At 47.3% G+C, this 17,251-nt stretch overlaps 1 protein-coding gene across 1 annotated transcript; it reads right to left on the reverse strand.

Moving 5' to 3' along the window:
* Positions 1–15,238: 15,238 nt before the first annotated feature.
* POU4F3 (POU class 4 homeobox 3) lies at positions 15,239–16,571 on the reverse strand. The gene is made up of 2 exons (XM_032844171.1): positions 16,452–16,571; positions 15,239–16,135 (listed from the first exon to the last, which is right to left on the reverse strand). The coding sequence occupies exons 1-2, from the start codon at positions 16,569–16,571 to the stop codon at positions 15,239–15,241; spliced, it is 1,017 nt and encodes a 338-aa protein (XP_032700062.1).
* Between the last annotated feature and the right edge of the window lie 680 nt (positions 16,572–17,251).

The following is a 17,251-nucleotide window of genomic DNA, read 5'->3' on the forward strand; positions in this document are numbered from 1 at the left end:
ATGTGTGCCCCCTAAATGAGGCACAAACCCAAGAAAAGATACTGATTTTGGAAAACAGAGGATTCAGCCCAAAAGACAATCTGTAGGCTGATGGCAAAGGGGGCCCCTAGGATGACAGCTTTCAGCTTGTGTAGAGAGCCACTGCTTCATCCTGGACAAGTCTGAAAGCTCCAAGACTTAAAGGTCTCCTTTAAGGAGAGTAAACTGATGGAACACTTGGTGTGTTCGAAAGTCTTGAGACAAGATTTACGTCCATGGGGAGAGTTTGGGGTTCCGAAATAAAAGAGAAAACAAAACAGAATACAGCAATAATTACTAATGCCAAGAAAAATAAAATATGGTGTGGAAAAGGAAAAGGAACTATACCCTCTTACGTGGCTCAGCAGTAAACGTTGGTTGAGAGTAAAACATATGAACACCAAATACTGATCTAACCAAAATTAAGATCTATTCTGGAATGGCAAGGGGGCAGGAATTAGGGTAGGGAACAAGAGACAGCTAAATCTTCACCTCATTCCTGGACACTGAACACACAAGAGGTGGCCATGTGAACATGGTATTTAGAGACAGTGAGGTCAACAGCAAGAGAACTAGCCAAAGGGAGTGAAAGTGATCGCCCCGAGAACTGGAGGAGGCGGGAAGGTGGTCTGCAAGGATATGTATAATCGTGCCAAGCCTTGCTAAATTACTTGAACTTTGAAATTATGGACACATATAACTTTTACTTTAAAAAATAAATTTGAGGGGCACCTGGGTGGCTCAGTGGGTTAAAGCCTCTGCCTTCGGTTCAGGTCATGATCGCAGGGTCCTGGGATCGAGTCCTGCGTCGGGCTCTCAGCTCAGCGGGGAGCCTACTTCCTCCTCTCTCTCTCTCTCTGCCTGCCTCTCTGCCTACTTGTGATCTCTGTCTGTCAAATAAATAAATAAAATCTTTTTTAAAAATTAAAAAAAATAAATTTGAAAGAAAACAAATCTTACTGTGACAGTAATGGGAGGAACATGAACATCACCTGATGTCTAACTAACGTAATTTCTCACTAACTCTCCTAGACATACACATTGTTGCCTCGTTGGCATCAAACCTCTCATCCTTCAGAAAGGAAGCAGCTCTTCTCATCCTCCCTCCCACCCTCTGAAATCATTTTAACTGGGCTTAAGCTCTGCAGAGTCCAGCTGCACACCGGTCAGTAGCTGGTTTGTTCTAGAGGAGATGTGTCCATCTCAACGCGTCATGTACACAGAGGGGGGCCCCATGAAATCTGGATCACGCAATCTGGCTCCCAAAACGGGAGATAGAGGAAGTGGCTTTGTTGGTAGAGTGGCCAACTGTGACTGCCAGGAGCACACACCATGCTCTCCAGCTGTTACTTCCTCTTATCTTTGTTTTTGAAAAAAATCAATGGTGTAGCACCATCAACTTGGTGCCAACTGATGTTCAGCTAGGTCCCAAGTGTTTGTGGGTTATTGTTGGTATCTTCTTTTCAACTTCCATGACTTTTCTCTCTGCAGAGGGGTGAGGAAGGAGGAGGTGAGTATTCATACACCACATACTATGCTAACAGAGATAGTCAGAAAGATTGGGACTGGCTCCCAAGAACCACAGACAGGTAAAGGTTGGATTAACTTGGTTAATACCTAACAAACAAATGGCTCTGGAGTCCCAGGACTCCTATACTCCTACCAAAGACTAGTCCCAATCACTAGTCTTTGGTAGGAGTATAAGCTCCATGAGGACAGGCAGTGAACCTCAAGTTCTCTGCTGGGTCCCTAGCACCTTAAGCAAGACCTGTCACAGAGTAATATAAGACCTATTTGTTATCTTAATTCATTATATATCTAGACCTCAGCTATTTCTTCCTTTCTTTCTATTTTTTAAAAAGATTTTATTTATTTATTTGACAAAGAGAGAGATCACAAGTAGACAGAGAGGCAGGCAGAGAGAGAGGGAGAAACAGGCTCCCTGCTGAGCAGAGAGCCTGATGCGGGGCTCGATCCCAGGACCCTGAGATCATGACCTGAGCCGAAGGCAGAGGCTTAACCACTGAGCCACCCAAGCTTTCTATCATTTTCTAGACTTCAGCAATTTCTAATGAAGCCAGGCAAAAAACCAGAAATCAGAAGAGACCCCCCACTTTTCTTTAGTTCTTGAACAACCTGTGCTACAGAATGAAAAAAAAAAAAAAAAAGCACAGTTCAGGGTATTCATGATCAGTTTTATAATCATATTTATTTTATGTTAGGTCAAAGGAAGATCTTTAGAAGCTTTAAGCACTTAATGTTTTGTTACCCTTTGCCCATATGAAATTAAAAACACTGCCTCAGGAAGTCTAACACAATTCCGAACTTGACTATTAGGATGCTTTTTGTTAAATATCAGATGTTGACGTCTCCCAAAACACCTTTTCTGGTTCTGGTGTGTCTTCACTTGGCATGTTTGGTCTACCTTTCGGAAGGTGAGCCCTGGCTGGGAGCACGGATGGCCTCCATAGCCTGTTGCCTCCACGACACGCAAGGGTCCAAATGAGAAACTGAAAAACAGTAACCAGTCCTCCCAAGCACTAGCACACTGTGACTGGGGACAAGAAAAGGAGACTGAGAGGGAAAGAACTGAAGGAACAAAGGAAAAGAAGCTTTTTTTTTTTTTTCTTAAGAAGGAAAAGATGGGAGAGAAGAGAAAGCTGCACCAGTGGGCAAAAGGCAGTCACAGCCCCTAGTCTAGTCCCTACTCTACTAAACTGGTCTTCTTTCCTTTTTTTTTTTAATTAATTTATATATTTGAGGGAAAGAGGGGGAGAGGCAGAGAAAGGACAGAGAGAAAATCTCAAGCAGACTCCCAGCTGAGTGTGGAGCTCCACGTGGGGCCCCGGTCACCCTCTCAGGACCCTTAGATCACAACCTGAGCTCAAAACTAAGAATCAGGCACTTAACCAACTGTGCCACCCAGGCACCCCCCTACAAAACCATTTTTAAATAACAAACCTCCAATGACAGCTCCCATTCCCTCAAAGTCTCTAGTGACTCTCAGTGATAACACTAGAGACGGAGGCTGAGTGATCCTGAATTCTTCTAATATGGTAAGCTGGTAAAGAAGCCGAGCCTGTTTTTACTGTTATTGGCTTCAAGTACATGTATCAACATTCCAAAAGGCAAATGCAAGAATAAAAATATTAAAATAACATTTAAAAACATATTAAAATAATAAAAATATTAAAATAACATTTAAAAGTATCAAGATAACATTTTAATAAAAATATTAAAATAACATAATATATAGAAATGACATAAAAATATTAAAATAACATTAAAATATTAATATAACATTATTATATATAATAAACAATAATAAATAAATTTGTTAAGTACTTGCCAAAGTAGTCTTCAGACTCGTTGCTTGTTTTACTACTATTTGTGATATGTCTACTAAAATAACATTTCTTTTCTATGCTCCTTTAAGGAAGTTGTACATTTTTTGGAGGAGATAGTCCCTTTATATTTTTCACTGGAGGTATCTAAGAATGAACAAACATCCAGAGCAACAGTAGCTTTCGGACCAGAATGAGCTGTGATCTCATTCAACCAAACACCTGATGCTGAAACCCACCCTCCACCCCACCCCCCAGTCACTCTCTGAAATCTCGCCTTGAATCCACCAGGACAGGGGCTCACAGCACAGCCCACTCCTTGGACCATGATGACTGCCAGAGCTCCTTCCTTGTATGAAACGAAATTTTTCTTTCTGTGACTTCATTTCTTATCTAATTATACCCCCTTGTTGCCCCATTGAAAAGACTAAGCTTCTTTCACATAAAATCCTTCTGATTTCACCCCTAAAAATTTAAGTCCAATTTATTCTACAGGAGCAAGCATGGCATAGTGGCAAGTCCAGCTCTAGAAGTAGATAACTCTGGGTTTAACTCCTAAATTCTATAATTTATAGTTGTGTGACCTTAACCAAGTTGTTTAATCGTTCTGATACCTCATTTTTAAAATATGAGTTAGGAACGCCTGGGTGGCTCAGTGAGTTAAGCCTCTGCCTTTGGCTCACGTCATGATCTCAGGGTCCTGGGATGGAGTCTCGCATCAGGCTCTCTGCTCAGCAGGGAGCCTCCTTCTCCCTCTGTATGCTGTTCCATCTGCTTGTCCTCGCTCTATCCCTCCCTCTCTCTCTGATAAATAAATAAAATTTAAAAAAATAAAATATGGGTTTTATTATAAGTACTTCACCTAGGTCTGTAGAGCATCTTAGAAGGAGCAGTACTTTTAAGCTAGGAACACACTGTACCCTAAAATTTCCTTTTCCTCCCTTCACCTTTGCGGGGAGAGATATGGATGGGAGGATTATAAGCAAGAATAGCTCATTCATAGATTTAATTTCAAAATTTGTTAAGTACTTGCTAAAGTAGTCTTCAGACTTGTTGCTTGTTTTACTGCTATTTGTGATACACATGCTAAATTGTTTTTAGGTCTCATTTTTTGCCTTTTAATAAAGAGGCTGCACTAGAATCTGCTGGCAATCTAAGCTACCGGTTCTTATGAGCCACATATCGTTGTGCAGGGTGTGGTTACACCAAAGGTTCTGGGTGCTGCCCCAATTAATTCCTTAAGTAAACTAACGTCGCAATGGTGGGGAGGGCAAAAAGAATCACCGATACCTTGTGAAATGGGAGGCAAATTTTATCCCACCTTAAATGCAACAAGCATTGAAGGTAATTTTGGGTTTCTGGCTATATACCCAAACTCTAGTGTGGGGCACTTTGGTGGGGGAAAAAAGTATACGAAACATCTTCCTAAATCCAGGCATGTAAGCAGAGTCAGCTGGACAGATTGTGAAAAATATAGATTCCTGGACCCCTACCAATAGAACATCATGTCCACCAGCCAGAAAATCTCCATGAATTCTTCTCCCTTCATATTCTAGGATTTCATGTGCCTAACAATGACAATGTAAAGCGTTTGAGGAAATAGTATTAAAACTCTTCTTGTAATGGAAAAACCCTACTGTGACAAGAGATACAGATCTTCCTCTCAAAGACCTAATCACACCAGAAGTCAGAGGGCCATCCAACCCAAAGCCATAAGCAATATCAAGATACTACAGGAGAGGGGCGCCTGGGTGGCTCAGTGGGTTAAGCCTCTGTCCAAGTCCTGGGATCGAGCCCCATTTAGGGCTCCCTGCTCGGCAGGAAGCCTGCTTCTCCCTCTCCCACTCCTCCTGCTTGTATTCCCTCTCTCCCTGTGTCTCTCTCTGTCAAATAAATAAATAAAATCTTTTTTAAAAAAAAAAAAAAGATACTATGGGAGAAAAACTTGAAAAGTAAAAACTATAGAACACAGGAATTCGGTGAAGGTTGTCAAATGGTGCAAACTTCCAGTTATAAAATAAGCTCTGAGGGTGTAATGTACAACATGATGACTATAGCTAGCAAAACTGTATTATATATTAAAAGTTGTTCTGGGGGAGATTGTAAAGTTCTCACCATAAGTAAAAAAATTGTAACTATGTGAGATGATGGGTGTGAACTAGTCTTTTTGTGGTGATTATTTTCAATAGCATAACAAATCACTATGTTGTACACCTTAAACTTACGCAATGTTATTTGTCAATCATCTCTCAATAAAACTGGGGGAAAAGTCTATAGGACCAGAGAAACTTCAGGAAGTTGGAGCAGGAAGAGTTGAAGGTGGCCGATGTTCTTAGCATTTTACACGAACCACATGACCATACAGCCCCTCATATGCTAAGTGAGCTAGCGGTTGCGAGCATTGTCCCCAGTCAGAGAGGGAGTAAAAAATGAAGCTCTGGAGCCCTGGTCAGCATTTTCTTATCTGTGGATTCCAGCCAAAACTGGAATGGGCATGGGGGGGGTGGGCACACACTACCCTGCCCGGCCTATAACCACCCCCCTCCTGGTCCCTCTATTCCTCACTGGGGCTCCCCAGGCCTGCTAATGAACTGGCTTGTCTGAGCCAGGACTATTTAGTCTAACAAAATGTTTTAATTTCTTCCTGCCTCCTTTACTCCACCCCCGCCTTTAATTTTTAAACTTACAAACTGTTGGTGTTTTTATTTTTTCATTAGGACATGGGGTTATGTTTCTGCCCCATGGTTTTAGAACCTCAGTGCTGGGAACCCAGTGGACACCACACTTGGTAACCTCTCCTTCCAATTCTACTTTGATTGTACAGCTATCTTTTTGAAAGCAAGACAGAAAAATAAAATAAGCTGAAACAAATATTAAATGTAAGACATGCCAGCGTCTACACACACAAGCTCACTAATGTCATAACTGGAAGCTTCAAAAGTCATCTCGTCTCTTCTCATTTTACCCATAAGAAAAGAGGTCGAGGTGCCTGGGTGGCTCAGTGGGTTAAAGCCTCTGCCTTCGGCTCACATCATGATCTCAGGGTCCTGGGATCGATCCCCACATCAGGCTCTCTGCTCAGCAGGGAGCCTGCTTCCCCCACCCCTCTGTCTGCCTGCCTCTCTGCCTACTTGTGATCCTCTCTCTCTCTGTCAAATAAATAAATAAAATCTTTTAAAAAAGAAAGAAAGAAAGGAAAGAGAGGGTCAGAGCAGGGAAGCCACCAGCTAAAAATCTCAATTCTAGCTGTTGGCAGACTGGTTAAAACAAAAACAAAAACACTAGATTCTGACCCCTAATGTAGGCTTTTTTCACTCCACCACACTGTCTCTTGGGAGACTATTGATCTGAAGAATAATTTTGCCAAAGCCATTTGGATTCTTTATTGACAATTGGCTCATACTCTAACTGACACTTTATTTTCACCTTCAGTAAAGTTCTTCCCAGTTTGCTAAACTGGTTTCCATGCTTATGGGTATTTGACCATATACTCAGATAGCCAGATGAAGAGTAGCCGTTACAGGACCTGTTCCAGGGGGTCTTAATCTGGGACTCATAAATTCATGGGATGAATCCAGCAGATACACGGTTAACCTTCAAGAAGTTAGCAAAAAACCTGACTGTACAGAGCTACATTTTTCTGGGTTAGGGAAATAGTTTTCTTCATATTCTCAAAGGAGTCCATGAATCCTCACCAAAATTGAACTACTACAGAATTCAGTTCCCTACCTTAGAGTTGTGGAAACTGAGGCACTGAGAAGTGAGCTGAGTTGCCAAGAACACATAGAACAACGTGCCTGAACTCAGACCCTTCTGTGCACATTTCAGATTCCTTCCCACTGCACGCTGTGGTCTGTATGGTGACCAGAGATGACCAGGATTCTCCTAGTTAACTCTTTCAATCCACGCTTTGCACTACAAGAAAAATTCGTTGAGAGAGTATGCAAGGCTCAGTACAAATCAATCCTGCCTCCGAAACAATGGCTCCCTGTACATCGCCCATTAGTCAATCCAGATCACCACCTTGAACTGCTGTCAGAGATAGAATTTACACTCTGACGCTAGTAATTCCTTCACACACAGGAGCTTGGCTGGAATTTCTGCAGTCTCGTGCTCAATCCCCAGCCCTAGGCAGATTATTAAATGATGTCACTGATGTTCTCTCCAGTCCCATCACTGCTATTACACACCACAGAAAAACTCTTCTCAAGGCAAAAAACGGTCTCACTGATCCCATAGTACTTACAGATAGGCTGCTTTACATTCTATTTGGAAGGAGATGGGATAGAATGCAAATCAGTCCATAAACACTCTTTATGTTTGTGAGTAGGCAGTTTTTATATATCATGGAATCTTGCATCTTCAAATTAATTTTTAGCCAAAAAAAAAAAGAACCAGAATTTTCAACTGCCCATCCAGTTCATATTTTTTCATTATTGATTTTTGTATAAAACTTCCGAGGTTTCTTGGTATGGAAGATTATTCAAGATTATTATTATTCTTAGTTCTCTGATACCATAGCAAGCAATTGGTGCACAATGACTAAAAAATGACAAATCAAAAAAATGACAGCCAATAAAATCTCTCTGGAGTGTACACAAGAAATGGATAATGTTACCTGCCTTCAACAGTGGGAACTGGCTAGCTTGGGGTCAAGGGTGGAAGAAAGGCTTTTCACTGCAAATCTTGTAGTTCTTTTGAATTTGAATCATGTATTATTTAATCAAAACATGAAGACACAAACTCTCAACTTTAGAAGGAGAAAAATAGTACGAAAACCATATTATTTAGATTTGCAATTAACTTCCAAAAGAAACAGCTAAAAGTGGCTGAGGGTGGGGATTAGTCAAATTGTCTTTCTGTGCTCAATTTTTAACTATATGCGTGAATTAACTCTGACAAAATATAAAAGTAGTTTAAAAAAAAATCACCTCCAACCTACAGGTAAAAATACTAAGGCCCTAAGAGTGAAACAGACTAGTCTCCCAAGGTGGCAGAGCATAGACACATACTCAGTTTTGCTGTGTCTCAGGCCAGACCTTTCTTTAACATGGAGAGATTCTTGGAGTGGCTCATGTCTAAATGCCTTCCAATTATTGTTGTTGTTTCTGTTGTTGTTATTGTTATTATTATTAGATTAAGACATTTTTAGAATATTTTAATAAAATTGACCTCTCCTCATTCTGATCCTCTGTGCTAATAATTGTACCTTTTTTATTCATTCAATTACAAGCAAATTGACAGGAGACATTTATATGAGGCAGCTTAAACCCCAGCTAATGGAGTGCCTAATGACTAATTGATCAGATCCCAACCCAGAGAGCAGCCCTGAGTGGCCTAAAGGAATTTATGCAATTAGTTTAGGTTTGGTAGAAATTGAGTGCATATGAAAGTAAGCTTTTTATGGTCTTGATTTATGAGGGCTGGACATTAACTATATCTGCCAAGAGGTGAGCTGCCTAGCAAAGCCCCAGGCATAGGGAGGCTCTGTCGCAGGAGGAAACGCAGGGGTTTTTGGAGCTGGGCTGTTGTGCGTGTGCCTGTGCGTGTGTGTACGTGTGTGTGTACGCGCGCGCGCGCGTGGGATGGGTGGAAGGCGTGTTGAGTGGAAGAAAAAAGATAGGGTATCGGGGTAGGATTCGTCCGGAGACTTCTTGAAATTAGGATGATGTCCCTCCCTATGTAATTCTAAGTAAAAACATCAGTCCTAAATAGGTATAAGAAGTCCAACAAAATTTTGATTTTCTTAAGATGAACACTAGGATTTTGTGTGTGAATCCTAAAACTCAAGAGAGAGTGTTGCTTCGGTTCCAGTCTGCCTCCAGCGTCAGGCTGGGCAATGCTGGACTGAGGCAAAGGGCAGAGAGAACTGACGCTTTCTGGAGACAAGTCCTCCACGCGCTGGAGACGGAAAGCAACGGGTGGGGAGGACACCCCGGGAGGAGCCGGGGCCTGGCCGCTCAACCCTCTCTTCGCAACGCCACCTCCGCAGTCCAGGGGGCTCCCCAAGCCGGAACAGCGCACAGAGGAAGCCCCCTCCGGAGGCGCGGGGAGGAGCCGGGCGAACCCTGACCCGGCAGGGGAGCCCTAGGAGCCCGGCGAGTGCGGAAGCGCCGTCGGGGGGCGGAGGGAAACCTGACCTGATCCGAACCGAGCGATCGAAGGGGCGGCTAATTCGTCTGCCGGGGTCCTCGCTGGCTCCGTCCGCTCGCCGGGGCGGGGTGACCGCAGAGGGCTCCCGCCGCTCGGCGGAAGAGAGGGAAGACGGGAAGGGGCTTTCTGCGCTCTGGGGTCGAGTTTTGCGCCTGCGAGTTTTGCGCCTGCGAGGTTGGAGGGGAGCTGAGGGCGGGTTGCGTGGGAGACGAGCGAACGCACCCACACGGATAGTGACCGAGACTGGGGAGGCGGCACGAAACCACGAGGGAGAGACCCGCAGCGCCAGTGGAGGGCCCCGAAACTCTGCGAGGACAAGGGACGTCGTCGGCTTACACCACTTCCTTTGCTCGCGCCGCACCTTCAGCCAAATCCAACACGTCTACTCCGCCCGCAGTCCGGGCCCCGACAGAGCTGGGTCTCGCTTGGGGACCGGTGAGACGAAGAAGTGGGTGTTTTGCCAGCTCTCCCCCAAATTGCTGTGTCACAGCTTGTCCCCAGCAAGTTACATAAACACTCCGTGCCTTCACGTTCTCATCTGTGAAATGGGGTTTAAAATGGGACCGGCTCGTGTTGTTTAAAGATTAATAATGCATGTAAAGAGCTTGGAACAGTACCTGACATCCAGGAAGCCCTTGATACATGTTAGATTTTATTATTCGCTTATCCAACAAACGTTTGTGAAGCGCCCCTCTGGGGGGCTCCGTGCTGGGTTCCTGGAGGGGGTGGGGGAAGGGTACTGTGCCGACCGGGTACTGGCCCTGAGCGCATTTACTGCTAAATAAATAAACAGAGTGCGGTCAGGGAATGATTAGGACTAAGAAAGAAATACAACATGGTAGTAAGATAGCAGGACTGGAGAAGAGAGGAATCTAGGGTAGAAGGAGCCACCTAAGTCCCTCCGCCCCTCTCCGGGCCTCAGTCTCTCCTTCAGTTGAAGAGGGGCTTTCGTCAGCTAGTGTCACCCTAGGCTGACGCTTGGGGACACCAAGTCCAAAGGCGGAGCAGAACCCGGCAGACCGAATCAGAGACCCCATCCCCGCTTCCTCTGCTCACTGGAGCCCAGTCCTTGGGAGGGAGAGCTGCGCTGAGTCTTCCAACAATCAAGACGTTGCTGCTTGCCAGGATTCCGCAAAGAAGGAAGGCGTGAGTTCGAGGAGCCGCCATTGGGGTCCAGCTTCTCAGCGGGAACTTATGCACACCGTGGACTCCAGGAGAGCGAATTACATGATCGCTTCGGTTCCTGAGCCACTCGGTGTGCAAAGAGATTACTTGTACACTTTATTTACCGCTGACAACCGCATGGAGAGTTGGTAGTCAGTGCCGCTGCTCTCATTTTATAGATGAACACTGTGGCTTCCAGAGGGGAAAATGTTGATCCTAGCGGAGGCCAAGCCCTGATTTTGCCCCTGTGACAATAACTCTCACTTCTCTGAGCATAACTAATGTTTTTAAAAGATTAAGTATCCATTAATGCCTACTATGGGTCAGGCCCCAGCCTGTGTGATGCTCATCACAGCAATCCTGAAAGATTGTCTTTTTTCCTACTTTACAAATGAGACCATCGAGGCTCAGAGAGTTAAAGGCACTTCATCTAAAAGATGGAGTAGGTTTTCCACCCAGGGCTGTCTACTCTGGAGCCAGAGTTGTTTCCTTCTCGGTAAGAAAGTAAAATAACCCAGGCTCAAAGGCTGAGAGTTTCAGGAACTTGCAGCAGGGCAGAGGTCACCCCCTGATCCTCTCCCCGGATTCCTCCTCTAGATTCTGAGGGCCCATATCACAGAGCATCCCCTCTGTACCCATGATAACCACAGAGGGAGGCAAGGTTTCTTCTAATTTAAACAGTAAGGAAACTGGCTGCCTCTGAATGGAAGCTGGGGCTTCAGATCATCACCTTTACCCTGCCCCCACTCCCATGGTGTCTCTTCTTCGCTATGGTGCCCAGAATCTAGGAAGGATAGGGCTGGAAAGGATCCTTTCATTTTACAAAACAAAAACCTCATTCATTCATTCATTCATTCCTGCATTCCTTCATTCATTTCACAGATACCCATTGTCTGCCACTCTGGTCCAGACCCTGAGTTGGGCACTGGGTATAAAACGGTGAACAAAACTGATACTATCTTAAGCACAGAGAGAGAGAGACAGTAAACTCCTGGCCAGAGATCTGCACAGGAATCCAGGAGCCCAGGATTCAAGAGGAACCCATGACTTCAGCCATGCAGGGCTCTGCATGGGTCATGCTCATTCCGGGTCAGACCCTAATTCCAGACAGCCAAGTGCCCAGAATCCTCTCCCTACTCCACAGAGTATTCTCAAAATCCCACCTTGAAAGGCCCGGTGCAGCTTTCCATACAAACAGCCCTGAACACTGCCCCTTCCCAGCCCCCTTTCTCTTCTGGACTTTTAAAGAAACTCCCAGCTGGGCCCAGACAGTGAATGTTTCAAGTTGGTGGTATTTTGGAACAGAAAATCTGCTCCGAAGTGTTTTCCAGTTGCTCTTCAAAATTATTCTTGTGAGGTTTTGCAGTCATCAAGAGAAGCTTACAGAAGTGATGTGACTTGCCCAAGGTCACACGGTTAGGAAATGGCCCACCAGGATGCAAAAGAGGCCTATGTGAACCCCAAACCGGTTGGAACCTACCCACCCTCCGCTCTTGAGAGGTCTGTGCCTCCGCCTCGCAGAGGCGACTGCACAATTCCGGAGAAACCGCAGCTCCCGAGGCTTCCTGAGAGAGCCCAAGGAGAGAGGCAGCGGCGCCGAGCGGTCGCACTCAGTGGGTGGGAGAGGGTGGGGCGCGTCGTGGACAGAGCAGCAGCTCCCGCCCCGCAGGTAGAAGCTGGTCAAAATACCAGTGCGCTAGGGCAGCCCAGGCATCTGAAGCCGACCAGTCGCAGAGGCGCGGGTCAACTCATAACCCAACCAGTCCAGTTATGGAGCAGATCTTAACTTTCAGGCGGCTCATCTCTCCCTCGCCTTTAAAAAAAAAAAAAAAAAAAAAAAAAAAAAAAAGTCCTCCAAACTTCTGAGGCTATTAATTTAAATGTATATTTATTTATTTATTTATTTATTCATTTATTTATATTTATATATATAACACAGCAGGGAACTTTTCAGAAAGGAGATGGAGGCGGATATCGGGTTCTTTCCCGGGCCAGAAAAGCTGAAGGCTCTTACCTGCAGGAAACCTTGCAGCCCGCAAAGGCGCGTCTGTCTGGAGCGCTTCACTTCGGAGCGGGACGCTCACGTCCGCCTCCTCTGCAGCCCGGCTGGGCTCCGGCCCTGTGTTTTATACCACTATAGGCAATTAATATTGCATCAGCCGTATTTTAAATTTTCAAAACCCACAATATAATGTAATGGCATAAGGGCATTTATTATTAAAGGACACCCGATGGAGAAGGAGGTGGAGGCATCGCTGGGTCTGTTGCGCTAGGCAGGGGAGAGGGGCTGAGGCCCAGGGGCTGGGGTCGATCCCCAGGTTTGCTTGTGCAGCAAAGGGGGTGCACCGAGCCGAGGGGAGACCGACTCTGCTCCGAATTTCAGGCCGGAGGTGATGACCCACTTCTCTTTGAAGACACAGAGGGAAAATGTGCTGCCCACTCCTAGACTTGGAACATCAATTTTTAAGCCGTGAAGGTGTTTCTGCGGCTCACAAATAAAAAGGTTTCTTACTCCTTTTGAAGGGAGTGAGAAAGAAGGGAACTGCCATCTCTTGAGCACATACTGTGCTCAAGGCACCATGCTAGGATCTTTGCAGCAGACCTATCATTTAGATTCCCACAGAGAAGAGGAGACAGACCTTGGGGTAAGTTCTTGTGTGACAGTTTTAAATAAGTTTCTAAAATGACCCCAAAGGGGCCCCAGCGAACTCTGTCCCACCAAAGAACACCTTCCTCCCTCTTTGCATCTATCCACTCACTTCCTATCCACACATTTGAATCTTTTGAAATGTTTCGTCTCAAACACGAAACACTACCAGATGCCTTAAATAAATAACTTTACTTAATCTTGACAATAAACTTGTGAGGCAAATATTCGCCTCTTCATCCTACAGACAAGTAATCGAGGCTTTTAGAAAAGGGTAAGAAACTGGCTTCAGGGTTATTCAGCCAAGGAGTGGAAGTATTGGGCGCTCCTGTTCCCATCAGTCTGGCCTCAAAGTTCGCAATGGGTCTGAATCAAAATGAGCAAACAGAGGCTGGTAGATTGGCATGCAGGGAAGCGTGGGGTGCTGGGGAGTGCCTTGTAACCCTGAGGTCCGGAGAAGAGCTGCCAGATCTCCCTAAAGGAGATCAAAGTGAGAAGGTGAGACTGCATGGAAGAAGGAAGAGATGGCCAGGCATACTGGAAGTGAGAACACAGCCTGTATGGGCTCTCGATTTTAAATCCTTTCCCAGACTAGTACTTCTTATCCTCCGAGAAAGAAAAGCACTGTGATTCGGGTTGAAAAATAAAGCATTTATTTTAGAAGTTCATTCAAGGGGTAAAGAGAGAAGAAAACTTAATGTTTTATTTGTATCTATTTGGAGAACAAAACCAAAGGTCACACAGCAACACGCAAATTACATGAAGCAACGAAAGATAAAATGTGATGGGGCCAGAGGGACATGGGTGAGAAGGGTCCAGGCCAGCAGTCTGGCTCCTTTTTCCACCCAAATCCATAAGTGAACCTCCACCGGGAGACACCCAAATAAGGGGGATGGAAAGAAGCAGAGTTAAATAAATAATAGGAAATAACAATGCTAACAACAATAATAAAATCACAACGAGGTTAGACATGTCGGAAGGAGTTGCATATGATTCAGAGAAGTTACAAACACTTTTGAAAAGCCGCCTCTACACTGCGCTGGAAATCTGGCTGGAGAAGCGAGCTGAGGTAAGAGAGTCCTCAATCGGTCCAGAGCACTACCAATCCCCCTCGCTCTCCAGCAGGCAGTAATTACCCACTCAAACACCATCAGATCAGGGAGGATGGGCCCAAGCAGTTGACAGCTGTTGTTTGCAACGAGGTATGCGATCCCATCATTTTCAGTCACTGAATTGGGCGCATCTTTTCTGGAGCCCAACTTACCGCAGAGAGCAGCTGGGATCTCGAAACTCCACGAACACTTTCCCTGAACCTAATCCATGCTACCTTAGAGAACTTACAACAAACCGAAGGACGAGATGGACAAAATTTAAGAGGGGAAAGGAGTATAAGGCTACCCTTTGGAAACATACATGTATTTTATATACTCTAAATAAATCTCCAGTACATGTTTGTGCCCCAGTTAGACTTTGTATTATTATTTATCACTGCCTGCGCATCCTTTCAGCTTTTGTCTAATCGCGCTTAGCAAAGTGGCGTCTTCACCCCCAGAGTCGTGCTGTCAGGCCAATTCACCACCCCCTGCATTTGGGCTCCCACCCCGAGGTCGCGCAGCCCAGCGCGCGAAAGCTACTTTCAGCACCAGGGACAGAGCTAGTCCCTCCAGGCCTGCCCTTCATAAATTTTTTTCTTAGCGCCATAATTTTCTGGTGGGAACAGAAAGGAAAGATCAGAGAGAGAAGGCCGGGAGGCAACCAGGTGGGATAAAGGGGAAAGTCTGTGGCTTCGGGGGAGAGAGCCTGACCTGCCAGGAAACGTCTTGGGGTCCCCCATAACCATTCCCCCCCACCCCCACGTGGGGGGTGGTGTACACTCAGCTCTCCCAGACCAGGACGCTGCGCCCCACCGCAGTCAATGGACAGCCGAGTACTTCATTCGTTTCTGTTTCTGTCTCTGGTTGCAAAACCAGACCCTCACCACGTTCTTTTTAAGGTCCAGTTTCTCAGCGATGGCCGCGATCTTCTCAGATGAGGGCCGCGGCTGGATGGCGAAGTAGGCCTCCAGCGAGCGCTTCTCCGGCGCCGCTATGGACGTGCGTTTGCGCTTCCGCTCGCTGCCGTTAAAGAGCTCTGGCTTGCTGTTTTTCTCTCGATAGGCGGCCTCTGCTTCCTCCAGCCAGGCCTGGAGCACGGGCTTGAGCGCGATCATGTTGTTGTGTGAGAGAGTGAGAGACTCGAACCTGCAAATGGTGCTCTGGCTGAGCGAGCCTACTCCGGGGATCTTGAGGTTGGCTAGAGCCGCGCCCACGTCCGCCTGGGTCACCCCTAGCTTGATGCGCCGCTGCTTGAAGCGCTCGGCGAAGGCCTCGAGCTCTCTGGGGTCCGACTCCACGTCGCTGAGGCATGCGGGCATGGCGCTGTGAGGCGCCACGGCATGTGGGTGACTCATGCCCATGGCCTGGTGCAGGTGGCCCATGGCGCCCAGGTGGTGCGGGTGGATCTGCGCCGGCATCACCGAATGCTCTGGGGCGCCCAAACCGCTCACGCTCAGTGTGGGAGAGATGTGCTCTAGCAGGTCGCCCTCGAGGCCCTGGTGCACGGCGTGATGCGGGTGCGAGGTGAGCGCGGCCGGGTGGGATATGGGCACGGTGGACGAAGTGGACGTGCAGGGCACGCTGCTCATGGTATGGTAGGTGGCGTCGGGCTTGAACGGATGGTTCTTGCCGTGGGAGACGATATCCACCGCCGCCAGAGCTTCGGCGCGTGCCAGCAGGCTCTCATCAAAGCTTCCAAATATATTACCCTGCAGCTGCAAGCGAGAAGGCGCACAGCACGGTCAGTGGGGAATACTGTCAACTCAGGATTAAAACACATTTTCAAGCAACCGAGATGCCTCTCCTCAAAGCCCAGGTCATAAAAATTAATACGGAGACAGAGGCTCTGCTGGAACAGACGTGTGGATCAGAGAGACATGAATGAGAGAGGGAGCGCGCCGGGAGAGAGCGCGGGGGAGACAAGGAGAGAGGTTCAGACAGCGGCGATTGTTCTGGGCGACATGAAAAAAACATGAAGCTAGTGCCTGTCAAAAATGTGCCTTAGAGCGGTAATTATGCTCCACTACGTACCTGCGGGGCTGGGAGACAGACTCGGCGCATGGCCTCGGAACCAGAGTGCAGGCTGGAGAATTTGGGTTCTTGAAGCACCGGGTGCATGCCGAAAGGCTGCTTGGCGTTCATGGCCATCATCTTCGCGCGCCTGGCAGGGAGGCAGCGAGGGACATGGATCAGGCTCTTCTCGCTCGCTCGCCGCGCTCCAAGTGAGCGCCGCTCAGCGCCCGCGCTCCCCTCGCCCTCTCGCTCGCTGCCTCCCCTCTCCCCCACCTGCTTCTTCACTCATCTTACAAGCAGCCAGCCAGGAAGGGCCCGGGCGCGCGCAGGCGTGCTCACGCGCCCCGGACTCGCAGGGGCGGCCCGGGAGGCGAGGCCAGGCAGCAGCTCTAGGCGCGCCTCTGTGCGCCCGCCACGGCGGCCCCCGCCAACAGCATTTATACCCCGGCCCAGCCTGGCCTCTCCAGACCCGCCCCGCCCCGCCTGGCTCCAACGCGGCCGACCTTCCGGATTCTTTCTTCTTGGAGGACTTGTTTCCCCCAAAGTCTCAAACCTCTCCGCCCTGTCCCAACTCAGACTGCCCCCATCGAAGGGCAGCCCCGGGCTGAGCGTGGCCAGGAAGCTGACCTTACTACACACACACACACACACACACACACACACACACACACTCCCTGTCGGCCAGGCTGCCGCCAAACTGCCCATTTCCAGGGCGCTCCTGGCCCCACGCCCGAGCGGTCCACGAGAGTCCGGCCCCGCCGCTCAGCTAAGAGGCGCCTCCAAGCACCCAGACGGGTTCCAGGGAGGGTGAGGGGCTG

Source organism: Lontra canadensis, unplaced genomic scaffold (assembly GCF_010015895.1).
Source record: "Lontra canadensis isolate GAN:19392208 unplaced genomic scaffold, GSC_riverotter_1.0 scaffold4, whole genome shotgun sequence".
Lineage (NCBI taxonomy): Eukaryota > Metazoa > Chordata > Mammalia > Carnivora > Mustelidae > Lontra > Lontra canadensis.